The sequence below is a fragment of the Sciurus vulgaris genome (genome assembly GCF_902686455.1).
Source record: "Sciurus vulgaris genome assembly, chromosome: 5".
Taxonomy (NCBI): Eukaryota; Metazoa; Chordata; class Mammalia; order Rodentia; family Sciuridae; genus Sciurus; species Sciurus vulgaris.
The window spans coordinates 107,014,358-107,032,317 of NC_136465.1; the positions used below are offsets into that span (position 1 = coordinate 107,014,358).

Sequence of the window (17,960 nt, forward strand, 5' to 3'; positions counted from 1 at the left end):
TTTACAAAACTGGATAAACCCAGAAAGAATACATTAACAAGTGTAGTAGAGAGAAAAGTAACACTATTCAAGTCAACACTATCCATCTTTCTTTACCATATAAACTTTTTTTTCATGGATGGACGATAATGGTATTTAGGGAAAAGCATAAAACTTTGTGCCAGTTATTGGAAAGGCCTATCTGTTTTCCACAGTAGACCACAAGACCATGGATGGCAAGAATTGAGGGCTAGTATGGTGCCTAGACCACAGGAGGAATCTCTTAATAGCTTTTTAACTATAAAATAACTTTTCACTCATTTCTGCTGCTAGTTCCTTAGCCAGGCCCTTTTCTGTCACCTGATTCATGGCAGTAGCCTCCTAAGAGGTTTAATTTCATTTCATCATTGCCCTATCCATCAAGTCTCCAAGCTGTTGTCAGTTTAGTCTTAATAAAACACAATCTGTAGCACCTGACTCTCAAGTTTAGAATAAACTTCCCTTTACTCAAGCTTCCCTTTACTCAAGATTAAGTTTAAACTCTTTAACTTGGTGTCCAGCAGGATCTGGTTCCTGCCTGCCTTCCCAGCTTTGTCCTTGTCCTTCATTAGCCTGTCCCCTCTCTATTAACTGAATCCTTAGTTGCGCTTTTGTTTTGGGGTACCTTAAGGACTTTGAATGTATCATTGTCTCCCTTGCCTCATTATTTTTGCACATCTTATATCTTCTTAAATTCTCCCACCTCTCTTGCCAAAAATAAATTACCTTATCCTTTAAATTTCAATTCTGATGCTATTTCCACATGGTTTCTTTCCCTGACCCCATAGCATATTGTTGTCATTGTTATAATTGTAACAATAGTCCTCTTTTATCTAGCTGTAGTCCTTATTGGTTGAATCAGTTTTGCCATGGTTTATTCTGTCCCCATAGTTATCTGCCTTGGGCTCCTGGACATGCCTTTGGCCTGATTCCTCTGCTAGTCATTGTTAGTGCAGTGGCTAGTGATAAACACTATGTAAAAGTTTGAACTTAAATTCAACTAGCGAGGAAGAGAGAAAATGGGAGAAATCTGCCAACTTCCTATGATTTTGATAATATCCATGCTGGGCAAGGAAGCTGTCAAGATATGTGTCTTAATGATAATTCAGATAGATGGTCCTTGACTCTAAATGGTTTTAACTTAGTTTTATTTTTTTATTTTATTTTATTTTTTTAAATGTATGGTGGTGCCATAAGCAATATGCAGTCAGTGGAAAGTGCATGTAGAATTTTGAATTTTGAACTTTTCCTGGACTAGTGATATGCAATGTGATATTCTATCACATTTCTGGACAGTGGCGATGAGGCACAGTTCCCACCAAGCCACAGGCTCTGGGGATAAACAAACCTGGTTCTATAGTGCAACAGGTTGCCAAGCTAGAATGTGCAGTAGGTGGGTATGTTTTTGACTAATGCTGTTTTCTATTTGCTGTGAATCTATGGAGACATAAACATACTGGAGTTGAGGAGCATCCATATTTGGCCCACCTTTAAGTTCTTCTACTTTTTAAAGAGATCTTAGTAGAAATCTTTAGTACACCTTTGTTATAGATTTATTGAGTTAGGTGGATTATCAGTTTTGTTTGTAGATCATTTTATTTTTGTAAATCATGACCTATATAGTTTTCTGTCTCCTCTCTAATCTTCTGACACGTTTTACCCTTACACACATCTTGATTTCTTTATTTAAAAATTTGTATAGAACCAGGTGCAGTGGTTCATGCCTGTAATCCCAGCATCACAGGGGGCTGAAGCAGGAGGATTGCATACTTAAAGCCAGCCTCAGCAATTTAGCAAGACCCTGTATCCAAAAAAATATTAAAAGGGCTAGGGATGTGCCTCAGTGGTTAAACGCCCCTGGGTTCAATTCCCAGTACCAAAAACAAAACAAAACAAAACAACCAAAAAAAAAAAAAAATCAATCAATTAATTAATTTTAAAAGATAAAAATATGTATAGAAAATATATTTTCAGTGATGGAATATTAGGTGATATTTTCCTTTCAATTTTTAATGATTTTCATATTTTATTAGGAATATTTTTTATGTTTATGATTAAAAACTCTTTAAAAGAAGAAAGGCAAAGAATTAAAGGGAAATATGTTCATTAAAATGAATATAATTTTATATAGATTCCCAGCCGTTTTTACATTTTTATCTTGAGACAGAATCTTGCTAAGTTGCTCACGCTGGTCTCAAACATTTGATTCTCCTGCCACCGCCTCCTCAGTTGCTGGGATCATAGGTGTGTGCCACTATGCCTGGACCTTCCCCAATTTCTTAAATAACATAAATGAATATTAAAATACACTGCAGCTCATCTTTACTCATAACTCATGTTTCATAGTTATTTTTGGTGAAAATGACTCCAAAATGAACAAAAGTAGTTTGGGTGGGGCTATTTTTACTTATTATGTGACTTTGTGGCGTATGCGTGGCACATCACCTTATGACGGCAGCTTGCTTCAACCAGAAGGTCTCTAATTTAAGTAATTCTGGTTTTGTTAATCACCAAACATATAATTATGTCATCATATGCTGTGTACTTTTAAATCAATGATTCTGAAACAGACTGCTCTTTGATATTTTCATCATTTTTTCATGAGCATGCAGAGGGAATTCAGAGAGTTGAAAGCTGAGCACCCTAAGTAGACTCTAGATACTTCCTGATGGCAGGATGTTTGTGGTTTTTCTAAAAGAGAATGACTACTAATCTGGTGAACACCCTGTCTCGTGAATAAATGAGGGCCCTTTGTTGGAAGACTAGAGGTTGTACATATTTTCTTTTCATGGGTGCTAGCTTTGATCATTCCTAATCTACCCAAATGTACTTACTTGTGTCATTTTGGTGCTTATAATTATTATGATGCTTATGATTCTTGCCACATATTCTACTTCCCAATGGTCCTTTGGGTCACTTATGAGATCCTTTCTCCATGTGGTAACTCTGGCCACACATTACCTTCCAGTTCACCCAGGCAGCATATGGGAGCTTTAGCCACACCAGTAGTTGTCAAGTCTGCCCTTGTGTTAGCATTACCAGAAAGTTTATGAATGTACTAATTTCTGCTCCTGAAACCAGCTTAATTAAGTCAGACCCTTTGGGGATGACCTAGGTGACAGTGTCTCTTCAAAATGTAACCAAGTGGCTCTTACGGACTGAAAATGAGGAGGGGCACAGGCAGGACTGAGGGGTGAATTGGGTATGTTCTCCTTGTGTGGCAGTGAAGGGAATCGAGGTATCTGGAAGTAGTGTCTTGCGAAAGTGGCAGTAAAAATAACGGTAGGCGTTTAAGGAAGCAGCTTGAAGTCAAAGGATGGAATCTGGAGATCTCATAGAAAATGAAAACCCAGGGCAGAGTGTGGGAGATGGGGCCTGAAATGGTTCCTGGACTGCTCTCTGGTGTCTGTGAAAGTGTGTTCTCAAAACAGGGAAGGTTACATAGTAAAGAGGAAAGAACTAGAAAAATGGGACAATTCAGTTGAACTAACCACAAATATTTCAAATTAGTTGAAATTATAGTTTTCTGTTTGTTGTCTTCTGTTTTCAGTTTTTATTCTCAATGTGGATTGTAAGACAAACTAGGGCTACTGGAAATGTCATCAACACAAGGTGAAATACAAGTTGCTGTTTAGCTGTTTTTCCTTGCCTTGAACACTCATCACTCGACTGCAATAATCAGATACGGTTCACCAGGCTCAGACACAGAAATTTATCTAGAGGCAGTCCTGAGGCCTGTTCTGCCCATTTTAAGTACTCCTAGCTCACAGCTCCAGGAGCAGGATGAAAAGCTATGTGTGTAACCAGAGGGCCTGCCTTTCAGCTCAGGAGTTGCTGCTGGCTTCCCTGGTGCCTGCCTAACCTGGTGTCCATATTATTATTAAGTCACCTCCCTGGATTTGATGATTTGATTTTTGGTGGAGCACTTCTAATTTGGCCTCGAATCCTGCTAACCCCTAAATGAGGGATCCCAGTTCAGTCTCTGTTTGCTCAGGAACCCCTCTTGCTTTTGGGTGTTGGGATGTAACAGGTCCACTACACCTTTTGAATATAGTTCTGAGGCTTATTTTTTAAAAGGACATGTTTTCCTTTTCCTCTTCTCCCTCTCCCGCTCCCTAACCTGGGGGCGGGGAACAGGATTACCCTGAGTTATCTGTGCTCCACGGGAAGGGGATATCTCCCAAATTAACAAGTGAATCCTAACACCTGTCAGGGCACACCTGGAAGGTAGCCTTTGAAGAACTCCTTTAAAATCCTGTTCCTCCTGATGGGCAGAATCACAGTCTCTGGGACAGGAATTCCCTGTGTTTCTCCTTTGCTAGCAAAGCAATAAAACCACTTTTTCCTTTTACTTAAAATTGTGTCCTCATTATTAAATTGGCATTATTTGGCATTGGGGACAAGGACTGAGCTTCCAGTTACAAACACATGACTGGAAGTCATAGTTAACAGTTTTAGCAATGTATCCTTTGTCCCCTTCTCCTGCACTTCAGGCCTCCTGCTCACAAGTAATGAGTCACCTCAATTAAGGACTTTATGAACATGTCTAAAAGCATATTTTTGAGTATGAGTGAACCTCAAATCTGTAATAAATATATGCTATTCTATGAATAAACTGATTATAACTATGCACAATACTCCGTTTGTTTTGATATCCAATTCTAGTTCTTCACCCATCCAACACCAGCAAGTGGAATTTCCTTCCCTTTCTCTTTTGATTGAATTGGTATTCACTGAATGCTTAGAGCCTCAGGCACTGGGGCTAGGTACTTCTGCCTGGATCCATATAGTGCCCTAGAACTATCAGAATTCCAGAACTGGCTTCTGATCTTTCAGGTTTGGGCTGTTGGTGATTTCTGTGTTATTGAACTTTCTACAGTGTTTCTCACAGGCTGATGACTGTTGAGTTCAGTGTGCTAGTTGCAGAATATGATTCTGTTGAAGGGATGGTCTATTTTTAACAGAAAAAAATAGGTCATTTGATAAAAATACCTAACCTAAACATGACTTCCGCGTCAAGAGGAATCAAAGTGAATGCCTTTAGATTTCAAAGGAATGCTTAAGTGGGACCTGAATGTGAACAATTTACCTGCTAATCATGTACCCATTCAGATGTGGGTAGGACTTACATGCTTAACAGCACTAATAATTCTGGTATAAGTAAGAACTTCAGAAAGGAGCTGGAAGGAAAGAAGGAGACATGTAATTTTGTGTTGAAACAAAACTCATAACTGATGTCAGTACACTATGGAATCATGAAAATTAGAATTTCAGAAGTATTATAAAATCACATAGTTAAAATTATAAAATATTAAGAGATGACTACATGTATGCCGACTTCTCAATGATAGTATTGATAAGAAGTACCATTTCTACAAGAGGGGTACCATTTTGTGTTTGTGTGTGTGTGTTGAGGAAAGTGGAGGCAATGTTACAGAACTTCTGTTAAATTTTAAAATCAGGCTGAGGATATAGCTTAGTTGGTAGAGTGCTTGACTTGCATGCACAAGGCCCTGGGTTCAATCCCCAGCACCAAAAATAAATAAATAAATAAATAAATAATAATAAAATAAAATAAAATTGGGATTGCAGGGATTTTTAAATATTGTGTCAGATGTCAAAGGGAATTATAGTTTTAGACATGAAAACAAATGGATATTTAAAAGTAAATTGATAATATGGCTTCTCTGTTGGTTAGTTTTATGAGTCAACTTGGCTAGGCTGGGCTCCCCAGTTATTAATCAAATACCTTGATTTTGCTGCGAAGGTGTTTTGTAGAAGTAAATAACATTTACAACCAGATGACTTTAAGGAAAGGAGCCTGTTCTTATCATGTGAGTGGGCCTCATCCAATCAGTTGGCAGCTTTTGGTACAAAAAGTGAGGTTTCCCAGAAAAAGAAGAAAAAACTACAACATTTGCTCCTGCCTGTGAAATACCAGCTTACCGTCCTGCGCTGCAGACTGTGAACTCGTTAGCCCCAAAACTGCATTAGCCAATCCCTTAAAACAAATCTCTTTATCTGCATGTAGGTGTGTGGCTTCATCTCACACTCTAACTCCCTATCATTTATTTAGTCATTCACCATTACCTGGTAGTACTGTTTCTCTGGTGAACCCTGACTGACAATTTTCTAAATGCAAAGCATCTTACAGATATGAAATAGAAAACATCCAGGTAGGTGCTGTGGTAGGAGAGTGAGGCTTGTCCTTCTAATGTTCCCATTTCAATGAAGTTTTTAAAAGCAAGCTTCCTTAAGGCAGTGCAGAACCTGCCAGATGTAGCCTCTGCCTCCTGAGTCACCTGTCTGTCTCCCTGGGTGTTCCAGAAGCAGCCCAGAGCTGCCCTCACTGCTCCCTGTAGCAGGCCCTCCTGCTTTAGGTCCTCTCCCTTTGGAGAACGATTTCTTGTACTTCAAACGCTTTCCCCCCTCTGTGAGTCCTTCTCTTCTCCCTGCTCCTCCCCCTCACACTGAAAGAATTAGGCGCCTTTCATCCTTCCTTCTCTTCTCATGCATAGCATTTTCCACCAGGGCTTGCTGGTTTGTTTGCCACTCTTTTTTCATTTGCTAAATGGCAATAACCACGTTTTATTCATCTTGGTATTCCCAGCATCTAGCACAGTTTCCAGCACATAGGAGATGTTCAATCAATATAGTTGAAAGAATGAATAACTATCTGGCTCTCTCCTTCAGGGATAAGCAGCCGCCTTTATGTCAAGTTGCAGAAAGGCTGGGAGGCAGCCTAAGACGCTAGTCTTTCAGGGCAAGGTATGTTCTGAAGCTCCTTAGACCTGTGTTGCCTGAAGAGAAATCCCCACACAGACCTTTAATTACTACAAAAACCTATACTGTCATTATTTATGAGGGATTATATGTATGCCAAGCAGATTTAGGCTGATTGTGCAGAAATCTCTGGCATTATATTAGTGGTATAATGCTTCACAAAATCAAAATACAAAATTGGGCCTGATATGTTTTAACCTTTCTAATTAATGATTTAAAGTTCTTCCTGTATTCCCTACCAAGGAGTACAATATCCTTTTGAAGTTTTACCTCCCAGTCAACCTTAAACTTGATGCCTTACCTAGTTCAATATAGGGTCATTGAGTTTGTGTTTTTCAAATAGCAGCTTAAGAAAAAGCCATGCCATCTGATTGTTCTACTTCACACGTGTCTTTCCAGTACTGCTATGTGGTGTTGCTGTTGTAGCTGCAACTGCATTGTTGTAGGGATTTCTGTCCACTAAGCAGTAGTTCCTTCTCTGGCCCAAACTTTGCTTAGGTCACAATGGTGTCTCTAAACCCACAATGGCAGAGTTCAGAAGATCTTCCACTCATCATACTGGGTACTGAAAACAGCTCTTCCACCGGTTCCCCTTAGTAAGTGCCCCAAGGCCTCAACCTGTCACCCACTCCCCAGGCTTTGTTTGGAGAGGTCTTGTCGTTCTTCCTTACCACTGGGTCCTCCTCAACAAGTCTCCATGTTCCCATCTGGGGACCAGATCTACATGTTTCCTCCCTGCTGATCAGCTTTGCAGGAGTCTTGGAGAGCTGTGCTAGATTTATGGGAGTTTTTTACACCCTTTTCCATACCCCTTCCCCTGTAACTCTTATCTTAACCCAGAGAACTACTGGAAAGTTACCTGAATGACTCAGTGAAACTGAGGGAACATCTGCCTCGAGGTGACTTCCTACTTTACCCTTTGAGATATATAAAGTAGATATAAATTTTTATGGGTCTTTCAAATGGCACTTGACTTAATTTCTACCTTATCAGGCATTACTGTATGTAAAAATGGTAACCCTGGAATGCAACTATATTATAACTTGTCTATTAAGGACACCAAAGAGCATAATCAGTTAAAAAGCAGAGTTTAAAATGCTGCACCTTATGGAAGAAGCTCAAACAATCTAATTTCTAAATACGAATTGTCTACAGGCTTTAAAGTAAGATCTAAATTACATTGTAGGCACCTAATGCTCTTTACTATATCATTAATTTTAAGCTTCATATTTTATTATTCCTTTACTTTTGTCCTTGTTCTAGCTAAGATATGTCACTGATTGCACTGCTTCAATAGGCAGAGTCTGGATCAGACTTCTGGAATCTTCTATTGTTTCTTCGCCTCCTTTTGTGCAACCTCCAATTCAACATCAAAATAATTTTCTTCTAAAAAGCTATGTTGATCTTTTATTGCCTCAGTGTTTCTACCACAAAATGATAATAATAGCTACTATTTCTGAAGCTTCTACTATACTGATAGATTGCTTGTTTTTCTGGGAAATTGTTTAAAGTAGAAATAAATATACCTACATTAAAGTGCATGCAATATATATATATATATGTAGCTTAATTATGGCAAAGCAAATTATTATAAGTTGTTATTAAGTGACTACCATGTTATCACCATTCATGTGAAATGAAAGATTGCTCGCATTTGGAGGCCTTCTGGCTAAATTTTCTAATAATTCACCCTCACTCCAAAGCAACCACTGTCTTAATTTTTGGTTCTTCACTTTCTTGTTTGCTGCAAAAATTTATCACTTGTAATATGTTTCCAACATTATAGTTTAGTTTTGTCTGTTTCCGAACTTTATATATTTGTAATTATACAATATATTCTCGTTTCTTTTGTTGGGTTCCTTTAGTACAACAGTTTCTGAGACCTATCCAGGCTTTGTCTAACAATAATTTGTTCTTTTTCATTGTTGAATAGTCTCCATTGTATGACTATGCCATAGTATATTTATCTATTCTTCTGTTGATGGACAGAACAGTTGTTTGCAGTTTCATGCTGTCATAAATAATGATGCCATAAACATTCCTGTATATTTCTCTTGGTGCCTATGTGCACATCTGGGCCGAGGTTTTTCTAATGGGAAAGTTTCTGATTATAGATTAAATTATGTAATTAGTTATAGATCTATTTTTGGTACTTTTTTATTCCTATGTATATTTTGGTAAATTCTATAGTCTTTAGAAATTTGTCAGTTTCATCTAAATTTTTATTTATATTTGTATAAAATTTCTTAATATGCATACTTATCCTGTTTCATTTTGCAGTATCTTTAGTAATGCCACTTTTACATTCTCACATGGGTTGATTGTACCTATTTATATTTTGTTGGGTCTTGCCAGGGAATGATCAATTTTACACCTTTTCATCCATTTGCCTGAAAATGCCATAACTTATCAGTTTTTCTTTGAGATGAATTTCTCTTTTCAACCCAGACAAACAGCATAGTGAATAGTGAAACTCTTACAGATTGATCTAGCTATCTATCACTATAGATCTATATCTACATCTACACATACATCTATATATAGATCTATGTATACATCTATGTATACATTTATGTATATATCCATAGAGAAGTAGATAGATCAATTATTGAAACTGGGTGGGATGAAAGTAATTTCCTTGTTTTATTGACTGGACAGAGCTCCTGGTGGCCTAATAACTCATCATGTGGCATTTCCACTGATCCTCCTGAGAAGGTCCATCCTTTCTCTCTTTCATCCTTCAGAAATGCTGAGCTTCCAGCCCCTGAGCATTGTTGAGGTCCAGAGGCAGAACTCACCTTTTTTTTTTTAATGACGTACCCTGGAAAGAGTTACTACAACAGAGAAGTTGAAACCAACCATTCCCATAACCATTCCTCAATCAGCTAACATTTTATTAAAATTTGTCATCATCTGTCATGTCTTCGCCTACTCTGTAGGTTTATTCTTTTATTTATGTTTTATTCCTTTACTGTCATTTAGGTAGATTCTAGAGGAGAGAAACATAATTTTTCACTCAACCATGTTGACGTGTGAAGGTACCTCTAGAGTGATATTTACATGTGGCACCAAAGAACCTCCTGGGGAATCACATCCGAGAGACAGTTGAGGCAAGAATATCTGGTTTGAAGACAATGAGCAGGTGTTGAAAAGAAAGATATTATTATAAATAAAACAACTTATTTTATTCCTAGTCCATTGACTTACACCTGAATCGAAAAGTAAGAAACTATTGTACAAGAACAAGTAAAAGTTAAAATAGGTATTTCTCCATAGTCTTTGTGAGAATTTGGGACTGCAGTACATCAGGGACACTGTCAAAATTGGGTTATGGTGGCACAGGCAGGTGAGGTGATGTGGTGTATTGACACTGATCTTTGAATTTGTGAGGGTGGCATGGGATGCAGAAGTAGAATTTGGAATGATGTCTTCATTGCTTTTGGCCTAGATTGGGTCTTGGCAAACACATTGACAACATGAGGAGGGTCCTCAGTGGACATCAGTAGGAAGGAGTATCTTTGGAACCGCCTTTGGCCTCAGTACCAACAGGACTTCATTATAGTGAGTGGTAAATATGGCAACTAGTTATATGGGAGTTAAAAACACTCGCTCCAAAAGCATAAAATATTAGTCTCAGAAAAATTATTGAAGTATTTGGGAGGAACTTGATAGACCTGAAATGTTCACAAGGTGGGTGGTAATGCAGCTTTATCTCTCTCTCTTTCTCTCTCTCTAACTGTGAGCTGGTGTGGTGAAGCTTGTGAAGTACACTTTGCAAAAACTGAGCATAAACTTCTTTACTATTAAATCAAATGAAGCTATATAATTAGTAATGTCACGGAACAAATTCATGGAGCAATAGGAACCATATCACTCCTACTTTGAAGGGCATTTGATAATAATAAGACATTATCAGACTAAAGAGATGTCCCATGAGCTTTGGAGTTCTTTCATGGAAGGACCAAGTTCAGGGATAGCTGAGCACAGTAAAGGAAGATGCTTCAAAGTCCTGTATTTTGCTATCCTAAGTCACTCTTATGTCATTGCCAAACTCAGTACCATGAATCCTTTTCCAAGTTCCTGTGCTGCTGTCTTCAGCTCTATTTCACAATACTATATGATGTCTGCTTGTTCTGATCTTCTTTTACCTTCTTCTGACACTTTGTATGAGACATAAAAATGTTTGATCTGTCAGAAATGTAGCCTTCACTCTCTCCAAGCTACACATTATATGTCTTTGTCTTTTTTTGATACTTTTTATTTCAAAATCAAGCTCCATTTGCATTAGGTAGCTGAGAGATCTGAACTCCTGATCTAGCTTTTTATCTATTCAAGGCACAGATACTTCACTTACTGTCACTCATTTGACATATGTTCCTAGTTTGCCCCACATATCTCAAAATGCAGACACATTTTAAAAGATTCGTCTCATTTAGAGCATGCATAAGCATTTTCAAATGAGGAAGAGAGCACTCTTCCAAATGTCAGCACACTTACGGAATCTGTACAGGTAAACACAAGCTTCCCCATTGCTTTGGGCAGTGTCATAAAGGGTGGGCACACATATATTATTATCCTTGTTCTTATGAGGAATAATATGAAAACCAACCTCAGTCTATCAGCTACACTAGTGACTCTTTTCTTGCATCCAGTTTAGTGATATACCTCTCAAAAGGGATAAAAGTATTGTTAAAATTAAATAAAATATTCAATACCATGTTTGTAGACTGTAATATCTTTTCCATAGTAAATAATTGCCAAAACTTTTCACTGGAACTAATAGGAAACCAGTCAATTAAGGTTAAGAACAAAGATGGTGTGAGGTGGTGACTACTAGTAGTAATAGGTGTGTCCCTTGGAATCCAAAGTGTGGGAATGAAGTTCTCAGGCAGACATTGAAATTAGACTCCCACATGACTCCTGTTTCTTCTTTCTGCCTTTACATGAATCAGTCTCTGAATTCTCTCCCTGCTCCCTGACTCCTTTTATCTTGCCAAATACTTTGTTCCTTAGTTCACAGGGGATAAAATGTGATCAACAATAATCACTGGCATTTTGTAGTGAAAAATTTTCACCTCCATGTGTTAAGAATACTTAGAGTTTTAGTGTTAGTTTCATTGTGTTTAATGCAGGACTTCTCATGTACATCAACTCCTTACCCATGATTTACTTGTATATGAAGCCTCCAATCTTGTTTATGCTGCCCAAACATGACTGGGAGAGACAGCTGTGACATTATGAATCCAGCTGGCCACAGATGGATCTTCAGTGAAGCATGAATCCATATTGGTTTGGTGATCTATGTTTACTGCCTCTTGTTAAACTTTCAGAGATTCAACCCCTAAATCACCTGGCATTGACTACATCCACTTAGGTATGAGTAACAGACTGAAGTGAACTGAAACTTTCATTGTTAATGATCAAGACTCTCTTCCATAAGGCCAATTCATAATATAGTTTTATTATTTAGCTCATGTTAGAGTCTGTTTTGTTTAGTCATTTAGCACATAGGTCTCTTAGGGGTGAGAGTTACTTGCTCATGTTGTTATGTTGTTCTGACAATTATTAACCTTTCCCAGTTCCTACTTATTGCAATTTCTACCTGTTTGTAATGAACTTGACAGTTAAGTTTGAAGTCTCAAGGAAAAATAAAAACTTAAGTTAGTTGTGGACTAAGAAGAAATTCATTTAGCATCTTTAAAGACTGTATCAATGATTGATATTTACCTGAAAGGCTTGTATTATTTTCTAAATAAGATGTGTATTATTTTCTAAATTCATGCATAGTGGAAATAACAGCTAAAGTACAAATGAAAGCAAACTAAAGATGTATGAATACTTGAAATAATCAACTGAAGTGCCAAACAAAACTGAAGTTTTAGCAGTGCCTCCTAGCAAATATTTAATTCTGGAGCACTTCCCAAAACTCACGGGTATGTGCAGCTCCACAACTTCACTTATTCAAACTGGCTGATAAAAAATACGCATACACTGTCCTTTACAATCCAGCTAGGAATTATTGTTAAATTGTTAATAGACATGAAGTCAATGAAGTAATAGTTGAAAATTTTTATGATGTCTGCATATTTTTAATTTTTCCTCATATTTATCTGAAGCAGCAAAGAATAATTACTCATCTTCATATATCACTTTTTGCTTTTTAATACATTTACTATTTCACAAATTATCTGTGCTATCTCATCTGCATTGTCACAGCAACAAGAACTTATGTGCTCACAGCCACAGGAAATGATAATTTATTTTGTGTTGATCTGTCATTCTAGGTGAACACAGGATAGCAATGAGCTATGTCTTTGGGAAGTAAAGTGAACAGCACACCAACTAATTTACAACTTTTTAATGTCTTTCTTTATGGAAAGGTTCTTTGTGACTCGATCCCATTTTATTGATGTTCCTAGGTACATCAGTCCACCCATGTCATATGGAAATGGATATGAATAATTTGGTCACTTCATTAATTTAGAAATTTAACAAATGTTTGCTGATCACTTAGTATATGCAAGCAGTATTCTAGGCACTGGGAAATCAGCCATGAATAAATAGCCAAAACATCTCCCTGTTTTACTGAAGCTAATTATCTTGCTTTCGATTTTTTTCTTCTTGGTTTTTAGTGATATGATCCTATTTCTTGACTTCATAGTATTTTTTGAACAACTGACAGATGTCATGTATAAAAATTTATACAAGATCTAGAGTATATTTTGTTTTTCCAGAAAAAAAACTCATTCATTCCTCTGTTAGGGGAAAAGAGTGGAAATTAACCCTATAATTTGTCATAGACTGGACTGGAGAAGGACTGATGTATGCTTTTATCAAGGATATGTCCATCTATGCTTTGTTCTAGCCTTCCACAGCCCTTATCCTTTGGATCACACTCTGTGGCAATTTCTGAACTGTAATAAGTTTCCTTAGCATTGTGAAGTTGCCGAACCTCTAAATGCTTTATTTTTGTTTTTTGCTGTACTGGAAATTGAACCTGGGGGTGCTGTACCACTAAGCTATGTCCTCAGCCCTTTTTTATTTTGTTTTGTTCTTTGGAGACAGAGTCTAAGTTGCCAAGGCTGGCTTAGATCTTGGGCTCCTCCTGCCTCAGGTTCCAAATTGCTGAGATTACAGGTGTACATCCCTGTTCCCAGCTTCCAAAGTGCTTTTTAAAGACTTTTACTTAGTCTAGTAGCCTTGTCCCCAGACAAATTCAGAATCTGGTAAATGTCTTGAAAGGCAAAACAACTGTATGTCATATTCTCCTCCAGGTTCCTCCTTTCTCACTAGGACCTTGGTTCCTTAAGTTCCCAATATTGTTTATCTAGCTCATGAGACTACACTCTGCCAGATGAAGTTCAGATCATTAACCTCTTACCTTGCATGTAGAATCACCAAGTGTGTCCATAGACACTATAACTAACCTTCCTATGATTGTAACTTTGCTTACAATTCTCTCCAAGCTAGTGTTTTTTTTTGTTTGTTTGTTTGTTTTTTGTTTTGTTTTGTTTTGTTTTTCCTAGCTCTCATTGCTTCAACAACTCTCCAATGCCTTTAAGAATTTTGGGTGGGTAATTTTTGTATTTTATTTAGATGATTTTAGTTGTTCTTGGTTGGAACATATCCAGCCCATCCATATTTTTAGATACTGAAATAACAGAATGATGCTTTCCCTTATACATATCTCTACAACCACAAGGAAAGTACACTAAAATTTTCTTTCCATGCTAATGATTCTAGAATTCATTGGCAAAGTAGACAGGTAGGAAGTGACATTGAGCAAGTTCTTCAAAATAGGTGTCACTGAAAGAGATGGACAGTTGCTAGGGCCAATATTCTATAGTACATTGAGGTTACTCCCTAGAGCTGTTCTGTGGTCATGGTACTGAAGGGAGTAACACAAAGCTGTCTGAATTAACTTGGGGATTCCTTGTAGAAGCCACTACTTAACTTGGTGAACCTAAAATGATGAGGGTCCGAGACTTGATGGTAACTCTAAGGAGCTGAAGTTTCTGCATGCTACTATTGTTTCTTCTTATAACTTAGATTCAAGGAAATTTTGTCTTGGTTTTTGCTGTTACTGAAATTTTCAGTGCAAGGGTTTATTGGGACTAGATATTCTGTGTTTTTTACATCTCCATTAATACTTATAGGAAGAAGATATAGCATACAGTTTAAGTGCCTATATTTGAGAGTCAATAAAGTTTAAAGTAAAATCCTGTTCATGTACTAGGTGCTTACCATGAGCAAGTTGCAAAAACTATGTAAATTTCAATTCCATTTCTGTAAAATTATAATAATAACTTTCAAAATTGATGGAGACAGTTTTTAAAGTGCACATTGTAAGTATGCGATTGATGATAGTTGTAATTTTTTTTGACTATTATGGAGATCCATGGAATTTGGAGATCTAAAATTTGGGGGTGAGACTTTAACACAAGGTAGGTGAATGAAACTTGGGGAAAAAGAATGGCTTTAAGGGTTTATAAGTTTACCTTTGTTATTAAATGAAACCTTCTGGTTATTGTTATTTCAGAAGTAATTTAAATCACATGCATTTAAATCAAATTTAACATTACTGTCTTATATGGAAATTTTTCTCAAATCTTGGTATTATTCTGAACATTATCCAGAATATTTATTATATGGGTAACAAAAGAACCTGAAATAACTCTGTTGGAGGGGACACAACTGAATTAGAGAATTTACCTCTTATTAATTTGAAAAACTTGCTTTTTTACAATTTCAGTAGAAAAATAAGAAGCATATCATATCTATTAAAAATTAATCTAAGAATAACCAAATTTAATACTCCTAATTGTACAACTATCATTTATAACAAAAAGAACACAATCTAAAGTGAAAAATAATCTGAATTAACAAAGAAAATAAAAACAAACTCAGAAATAGAGTAAAAAATAAAATGGAAGGAAGAGAAAAATTGATTCCTAGCAACCATTCATTAGTTATGTGTTATTGATTGGGCTAGTTAAGTGATGTCTTGAGTCCCAATTTTCTCTAAGAATTCACAAAATGTGAAAATAATAATTAGTGAAAATTAGAATATGAGAAAATTGAAGTAAATGCTTGATAAATGACCATGGTCTTATTAATGATGGTATCGAATGATCAGTTTTTCTCCTTTGAATCTCTCTCTCTGAGTGGTGGAGAATATGAATTGGTGTTATCCCAAGCAAACATGAATTAGATATACAAAACTAAAATGATAAAATTGAATATTCTGGTTAATTATTTTAGTAGTAATTTAAATCACATGTATTTGACTTTAACATTGCTTCCTTGTGTGGAAATTTTTCTCAAATCTTGATATTATCCTGAACATTATCCAGGTGTGATACTATATCTAAAACACTAGTACCTTTTTAGTAGTTCTTGAAGTTGACACAACTGCAGCTAACTTAGCTCTCCCTTCCCTGTTCAAGCTATCTAATTCAGGAATTGTTTCTGCTCTGTTCATACTTGAGTGAGCATGAAGTGATGCCTTTGCTGAGTATTTCTGTTTGATTTTTCAAAAGCTGTTGCTAGTCTTGCAGTTCAAATGTGAAATGCACATGGTAATTGCTAGAGCCACAATCAGCCTTCTGATCTAATTGAAACTGACCCAGACACCCTTAGAGCTCTCCCCAGCCTTTCAAGTATATAAGCATATGTGGTGAGACCAAACCAAGGTAGCTTGTTGAGACCCAAGGGAAAGTCCCTTTTGTGTGTTGCTGAACCAAGCTTTGACTAAATGGCTCTCTGAGTCCGGGCAATGTCTTGTGTGTTTGTTTCCACAGAGCATATATCATTACAGACTATATGGGCATCCGCAATGAAAGTTTCATGAAATTAGCTGCAGTAGGGACCTGGATGGGGGACTTTGTCACAGCTTGGATGGTAAGAAAATTTTAACTTCTCCCATTTCAAACTGGTATCAGACAGAAGATGTGTTCCTAATGTTGGAAAGACACTGGCTTTTGATGGTTTTAAAAAATATTTCTGAGTAGAACAAATTTGTGAGTATAGATAAGTCCAGAGATTTATGAAATATCTGTGGAACTAGAAAAAGATCTGTGCAAGTTGAGTATTAATGATGTCTTCACAAGGACATGCACACACACACATGCACACTGTATATTTTAGTATACAAACATGTAGGTGTTTCTAAAATTCTTCCTTGTGAAATTCTAAATAGTGTTGTGAAGACTTTTTTTTTTGGATGTGCAATTTTCAGGTAAGAATTATGATCTGGCATGTCTCAAGACCATATGAAACATTTTCTAAGAACTTAAAAAATACCTCTCTATTTTCCTCATTGAACCTACTAACTTATTGTTAACTAAACTTTCTGAGAATTTTGTTTCAATCTTTTTTTGTGCATTTTTACTATTCATTATTATAAGCCTACAACAAATAGGCCAATCCATATTTCATGCTGAGTTCAGTTGTTAACACAATAACTTCTGTTTTTAACCATTGGTTAATTAAACTTGAAGATATGTATTACTAAAAGACTGTAGGTTCTATAAGTTTATGAGAGAATCTCAGAGTGCAGAAAGTATAAAACCCCATATAGACACAACACTTTATTGACACCTTTCATAAATGCAGTTGATTATCTTTGTCAGTCCATTCACTTGAAAATGAGAACTGAAAAAAAGATGTCTGATCCCAACGAGATTTGGTGTGGACATGACTCTACAGATGCATCCCAGATTTCACAGGTAGACTTTCACAACAGAGGTCCTGCCAATTTCTATTGATAACTTTGCTTCTTAACTAGAACAGATGTTTCTCAGGGAACAAAATGCAGTAACTTAACCATACCCAGTGATTATGCTGCAGAAGTGTTGGGTACAATCATGAGCTGCATAAAGATGTTTTGGCCAACTATGACTACATTTACACCGGTACATACCCACATTGCCTAGGTGTGTAGTTGATCCTACCATCTAGGTTTGTGGCAGTGCACTTTCTGGTGTTCAGATAACCACAAAATTGACTAAGTACACATGCCTGAAAACATTGGCTCATGGTTAATTGACACATGGCTGTAGCCACAAAAGGGTTTTTATGGTCTCTTTTTGAGCCTTCTGTGACCCCGTTGATTGAATGTTAACAGAACAGATTACCAGGTGTATCCCATTTCATTAACC

The 17,960-nt window shown here is 36.8% G+C and overlaps 1 protein-coding gene across 4 annotated transcripts in view; it reads left to right on the top strand.

The window, feature by feature from the left end:
* Positions 1 to 17,960, top strand: part of TMEM117 (transmembrane protein 117) — a 453,170-nt gene that overhangs the window by 223,277 nt on the left and 211,933 nt on the right. For all 4 annotated transcript variants that reach the window (XM_079139598.1, XM_079139601.1, XM_079139600.1 and 1 more), the window contains exon 3: positions 16,602 to 16,701. In XM_079139598.1, the coding sequence (XP_078995724.1) occupies positions 16,602 to 16,701 (100 nt within the window). The remainder of the gene's footprint in view (positions 1 to 16,601; positions 16,702 to 17,960) is intronic.